Below are 6,906 nucleotides of genomic sequence, written 5' to 3' on the forward strand. Positions count from 1 at the left end.
GGGGGTGGGTGGGTGTGGGTGGGTGGGTGTGTGGGTGTGTGGGTGTGCGCGCATGCATACATATCCATCTACAGTATGCACTTATTACAAAGTTTAATTATTCTTCTAACTACATGCTCTGGATACAATTTTTTTCCATTTTTCTATTTGATGTCTGACTGTTAGAGTGAGTTTTTTCCAGTGTTTGTTCTATTGTCTTGCACCACGCTTGAAGGTCTGGAGGATTTGGCTTGTTTCCAAAGCCTAGTCACTTGCTTCAGTGCCGTTAAGCTGAGCATTTTAAATATGTATCTATCCCTAGCACAATTGTCTTTGAAGCTTTAAAAACATTTTTAGAACAATAACAAGAAAGACACTTGTCCTTCCTTTCAGTAAACGTTACCGAAAGGAGTTCAGAGTTCTTTATTGTCCATTTTGAAGTTGGAGGTACAAAAATCAATAAAACCACAACACAACAAACCAGGCATGACAACAAGGCATCAGCACACATCCAACAGATTGATTAAGAATAATTTCATCACTTAAAAATTGGACAGTGTCAGATAAATCCCTTGAGATTGTCTGGAGAAAGTGATTTCTAAAAGTGTCACTGAAAAGACCCAAGTGACACCAAAAAAACAAACTCTTTTTTTTGCATATTAACAGCTTTTAATTGCACAAGGAACAAAAGAAAATGTGTTTGTTTTTTCTCTAGGGCAGCGATCTTCAACTTCAATTAAAAAGTCTTAATCCAATCCAACATATTAGCAAATATAAATCCCCACTGCTTAATGGGGGTAAGGGGTAGGGGTAAGATAGAGAAATGAGATTCAGCCTAAGCTTGAGTGAGAACACAATTGCATGTGGGTGTGTCGAAGCAATGAAAAGTTCTCCACAGTTTCGTCCGCACCGGCTGCTGTGTGCCGACTGTTTGACGAGTCAGTAAAAGTGTTCTCTGTATTAAGAAACGTGTGTAACCAACTGTAAGAAGCCGCGATGAGTGGTTTCCTTGTGGTACCCTGCTGTTCCCTGAGCGACCTCTCTTCCTGCCTCTGCTCTGTCAGGCGCAGTCTGTGGGCCTGCTGCTGGTCCTCGACGGTCAGCCCCACAGAGTGGAGTGGAGGAGCGTCCACCCGCGCTTCAAACACAGCCCTGTCTGGGTATCCTTTTCCACTGGCCGCCTCAGATATTATCACTGGCTGTCACTGTGTGCTGCTGAGTGAACAGGATACAAGTTTAACTCATTCTTTACATACCACGTGCTGATAAGGAGGGGGAAGCATTTAAGCACAAAACTTTAGACAAAGTACTGGAAAGGAATGTTATTTAACCTTTACCCACAGATGTGTGATAGGACTTCCTATCATGGCTTTCTTTTCTTTTTTTTAAGCTTTTCTTGTCATTTCAATTTTAATTTTTCAAACATGACAAACAGCTCATGGGTACAGCTTACAGGAGACAAATAAAACAAGAGTATAGATCAGAGCACGAGTTATCCTGGATTGTGGGGAGAAAAGAAAAATGTACAATGTACAGGCTGGGCAGACACAAGTACAGTAGTGTTAGTTAAATAAAACAATTAAACAAAATATCAGTAAATAAATATGGCATAAAAATCCGGTTACAATCTCATAATCAGGCTACTAGTTAGAAGTCAGGTGGACCATAAAGTGATCCCAATTCCCCGGTGTCCCAGGCTCTTTGCCTCTTATTAATATTAAGTATTCCCTTCATTTATTAAGTATGCATTTTGTTTATTTCACATTTCATCATTGTATCTTTTTTTTTGTGGCATTTTTGGCCTTCATTTCTGACAGGACAGCTGAAGATATGAAAGGGGAGAGAGGGGGGGGGAATGACATGGTCCGCAGGGTGGAGTCGAACCCGCATAATTTCAGGAGGTATGATCATATGCAGGCCAAGTGAAATGGGAAAATCCCAAATAAGCTACTACAAGCTTTTCAAAGAAGGCCCGATAACAATGAAAAGACAGCAAATAATACACCAACAACAAACTCAATTTACAACAAACACAATATAGACCTTCACAAAAAAAAATAATAATAATAAAAAATAAAAAAACCCTAGCCAGCATAACCTCATATGATGAAGATTCCACTCCTGCATTGTTGGGTTTATGGGGGATTTCCAGCGTCTCGATATAATCCCAACCATCAGGACTGAATATGTGCTTTTGGCGTTTGTTTTATCTCCCTTTTTCTAAGCGTTTCGAACTTGTCAGGGCACAGGGACAGAGGACCACCGGGTTTAGTCTGACAGCTGAAGTACTGTAGATGGATTTTAGGAGGAAGGGGATGGTCTCCAGCTCCAGGAGTGCTGTCGGTATTTGAGCTCGCAGATGAGAGCTAGCACAAAATGGTGGTCTCGTCCCAAAATGATTGTCCAATCCACTAGACACCATTTGAAAACCATGAATGATTCTGTCTTTAAAAATAACACTTATCTGGAGATCATTTCCGTAATTGACGTGAAATAGTGGCTGTTAATATTTTGAGAAACCAACGCCAAATTAGGCATAGTTTGGTCACACTTTTTGCATGTCATACTTTTAATTCACTAGCCTTTTCTGGAGCTTTAAACCATATCGCACAGTCTTCATCAGCTGATGCGGTTTGCTCAGTTTTCATGAAAAAGGAACTGTTGACATGCGAGCCGAGCACAGTGCCTTGCAAAAGTATTCAACCCCTTGGCGTTTTTTCCCATTTTGTTCCATTGCAACCTGTAATTTAAATGAATTTTTATTTGGATTCTATGACATGGAGCTACACGAAATAGGAAACTATTGCTGAAATGAATTTTTTTTTTTTTAAAGTGCGTGCAAACAGGTATGTATTCACTTGCTTTGATATGAAGCCTTACCAATTACCTGTAGAAGTCACATAATTAGCAATGGGCTTCTGCACTGGATGACAAAAAAAACCCATTTTTGACCAGTCCTGGAGAAGTACCGATCAGCATTGGGTAATAAAAAAAAAAAAACTATCCCCAAACATCCCATTGGAGCACCATCAAATCCATTATTACAAAATGGAAATAATATGGCACAAATCCTTAATCATTAAGAATGCCTAACACAGGAAAAGACAACCAATACAATCGAGGATAAAAAAAACAATAAAGTCCAGGACTTATTCCATTGTGGGGAATCAGCTTTTTTTGGTCTTATTTCTTGATTGTTTCACAATAAAGCAGATTTTACATATTCAAAAGGGGCATATTATGTAAATCAAATGATACATGCCTGATATTACACCTCCCCTTTCTTAAATTAACAAATAATTGATTACAGGAAACAGGCCCAGGCGGTTTAATTCTTTCGCAATGCACTGTAGCTGTTGATGATGTAATCTGTATTTATATTCATATCCATATTTACTCATAATCCCATGTTAATATTCATTTGTATTAACATGGGATTATGAGTAAATATGGATATGGATAAAAAATGGCAGCTTTGCAGCTTTGGCCAGACACTTCAGTTGTTGTCACTCAGTATGCACATTTTGCAATTATTTTGTCTTTAAATTTACATTTTAATTATGCTTTCTCTCAAGCTAAATGCCAAGAAGTAAATTAATGCTTACTCAGTGATCTAAATGGATCTGTTAAAGCGTAGTTTTTGAAAATGACCATGGGAAATGTAAAACATTATATCTATGTCATACTGCCCAGCTCTGCCAGTCTGCTGTTTTGGCACTAAAATGAGTCATGAACTTGGTCTGCACACCCCGCTCTGGGACCGCGTGGCTTTCCTTGGGGCTTCTTTTAAAGGTGGCTAATTGGAAGTCGAAATCCAGCTCTTCCATGTGTAAAATAAAAACATTTTATCGATATTCTTTTTGCAACCTTAACACGGGCTCAGATCTGTGATCTTCCTCCTGGAACGATAAGCGACGTCACAAATGAGCACAACCTGACTGTGCACTGGACTGAAAAACACACCCACAGAGACTGTGCTCTGTACACAGGTGATGCACGGCGCGTAGGCCGGGGGGGTGGGAATTGATAGCACGGTTCTCTGTCACGATTTTTTTTGTGATGATAGATTGATAGATAGATATGTTGATTGATAGACATGTTGCTTGATAGATAGATATGTTGATAGATAGATAGATATGTTGATTGATAGATAGATATGTTGATTGATAGACATGTTGCTTGATAGATAGATATGTTGATAGATAGATAGATTGATAGATAGATATGTTGATAGATAGATATGTTGCTTGATAGATAGATAGAGAGATAGATTGATAGATAGATATGTTGCTAGATAGATAGATATGTTGCTTGTAGATAGATAGATAGATAGATAGATAGATAGATAGATAGATAGATATGTTGCTTGATAGATAGATAAGTTGCTTGATAGACATGTTGCTTGATAGATATGTTGATAGATAGATAGATTGATAGAGAGATAGATTGATTGAAGATTATGTGCTAGATAGATAGATATGTTGATTGATAGATAGATAGATATGTTGATGATAGACATGTTGCTTGATAGATAGATTGTTGTAGATAGATAGATGATAGATAGTAGATATGTTGCTTGATAGATATGTTGCTTGATAGATAGATAGAGAGATGATGATAGATAGTATGTGCTTGGTAGATGATAGATAGATAGATAGTAGTAGATAGATATGTTTGCTGATAGATAGATAGATAAGTTGCTTGATCGACATGTTGCTGATAGATAGATATGTTGATAGATAGATAGATGATAGATAGATAGATTGATAGAGAGATAGATTGATAGAGAGTTGAGTGTTGCTAGATAGATAGATATGTTATGGCTGGAGATAGATAGATAGATATATAGATATGTTGCTTGATAGATAGATAGATAAGTTACTTAACAGATAGATATTTTGCTTGATAGATAGATATGTTGATAGGTAGGTTGATAGATAGATAGATAGATAGAGATGTAGATAGATATATAGACATGTTATTAGATATGTTGATAGATATTTATTGATCCCAATAAAATGGGAAATTATAGTAAGTATGTATGTGTATATATATATAAATATATGTATATATAATATATATATATATATATATATAAGTGAATAACTAGGATACACTATACATACATACATTGTACATGAAATAATAATAGGATAAAATACAAGAACTAAAATGTGACTATATGCAAGTTGGGAATACAAAAATGTGCAACTGCTTAAATAGTATGACAAATATGTCAAACCTATTGTGCAGGTTTAGTGTGTAATGTCGTGTGCACACATGAACCATGGCAAAGCAAAACACATTGGCAGCACCAAACAGATTGTTTTGGCACATTGCTCATCACCACGGAGCATTGGAGCGCTAGGGAGCATTTTATACAGTCTATGTTTAAAATTCACTTAAAACTTTTTTTTTTTTTTTCGAAATTATTAAAAAATTAAGTTGCACGATTAACCGTGCAGGCCTAACAGCGCGCATCTCCACATGTCGTGTTCATGTTCCACAAATGTATGGTTTCCTCCGTGACACTGTAAACCTTTTAACTCCCACAGGTCGAAGTGAGAGTTGGTGTCGGGACTCGGCTACGGATCAGGAACTCTTCAGGTATCGCCTTGGCCCCGTGGCCCCATGGCAGCACATTTTGCACTTTGTTTAAAAGAGGAAGCACTGAGTGTGTTGTTTCTCTGTAGGAGTGAACTCTCGGTAGAGAAGACCTCCGTGTTACAGTCAGAGCTGCAGTCATGCAACCAGCTACAAGAACTGGAGCCGCTCAATAAGTGTAAGTGATTTTAAGAAGCATCACGTCCTCATCAATGCTGTTCCTTGTCCTTTACACAACCAAATCACCGACATCACATAAATACCCTCTGTTTGCCTCGGCAGGGTGCTTACTGACCATTATCCTCCTCATGAGGGCACTAGACCCTCTGGGATATGAAAAAGAGACTCTCGCTCATTTCCAAACACTGAAAGTGAGTAGCCTACCAACTGTGTACAGTCTGTGACACTGACTTGGAGATAGATCACTGACTGAAGGTTCTCGTTTCCGCCCCCCCTCTACAGGAAGTGGATTCCATGCGCTCTGCATATTACGGTGACCTGTGCAGCAAGTTTATGATTGAAAACACCATCCTGAAAATGGAGTATGCTGAAGTGCGTGTCTTCAGTATTTCTGACAAGGTTGGTTTAGAGCAAGCAGCAACTTCCGGGTCCCAAAAGTTTAGCCAATGTGCGCTGTGCCTTGAACCTGCATCCTGACAAGTTTCTATAGATGTCCCTGGGGAAAGGACCCTACTTCTCACTTGATCTAGTACCCCAGTTAAAATTTCCACAATGAGTTTAGGGCCTCAGTCGCTACCTTTTAAGTCTTCTTCAAATCAGAATAAGTTTTATTTTGTAAATTAAAGTCCCATTTATTTTAAAGGTCCCATGACATGGTGCTCTTTGGATGTGTTTCTATAGACCTTAGTGGTTCCCTAATACTGTATCTGAAGTCTCTTTTATATAGACCTTAGCCTTGATTGGTCCCCTAACCTGATCTGAAGTCTCTTTTATATAGACCTTAGTGGTCCCCTATACGTATCTGAAGTCTCTTTTATATAGACCTTAGGGTCGTCCCTAATACTGTATCTGAAGTCTCTTTTATTAGACCTTATGGTCCCCTAATCCGTATCTGAAGTCTCTTTTATATAGACCTAGTGGTCCCCTAATACTGTATCTGAAGTCTCTTTATATATAGACCTTAGTGTTCCCCTAATACTGTATCTGAAGTCTCTGTCTTTCCCAAAATTCAGCCTTGGTGCAGAATTACAGCCACTAGAGCCAGTCCCCAATGATGTCCTCTCTCATAGGTGGTCAAATTCTCTGTGCGGGCAAAGCAGAGAAAGGGGAGGTACCTTGCCCCTTAGCTCTACGTGTTGCACT

General features: G+C 38.5%; 1 protein-coding gene across 1 annotated transcript in view; it reads left to right on the forward strand.

Moving 5' to 3' along the window:
- rabggta (Rab geranylgeranyltransferase subunit alpha) overlaps positions 1–6,906 on the forward strand; it is a 31,089-nt gene that overhangs the window by 6,125 nt on the left and 18,058 nt on the right. Inside the window, exons 9-14 of the mRNA XM_032526010.1 lie at positions 1,044–1,139; positions 3,863–3,968; positions 5,535–5,586; positions 5,673–5,761; positions 5,866–5,954; positions 6,046–6,162. Of these exons, the coding sequence (XP_032381901.1) occupies positions 1,044–1,139; positions 3,863–3,968; positions 5,535–5,586; positions 5,673–5,761; positions 5,866–5,954; positions 6,046–6,162 (549 nt within the window). The remainder of the gene's footprint in view (positions 1–1,043; positions 1,140–3,862; positions 3,969–5,534; positions 5,587–5,672; positions 5,762–5,865; positions 5,955–6,045; positions 6,163–6,906) is intronic.

This window comes from Etheostoma spectabile, chromosome 9, assembly GCF_008692095.1.
Source record: "Etheostoma spectabile isolate EspeVRDwgs_2016 chromosome 9, UIUC_Espe_1.0, whole genome shotgun sequence".
NCBI lineage: Eukaryota > Metazoa > Chordata > Actinopteri > Perciformes > Percidae > Etheostoma > Etheostoma spectabile.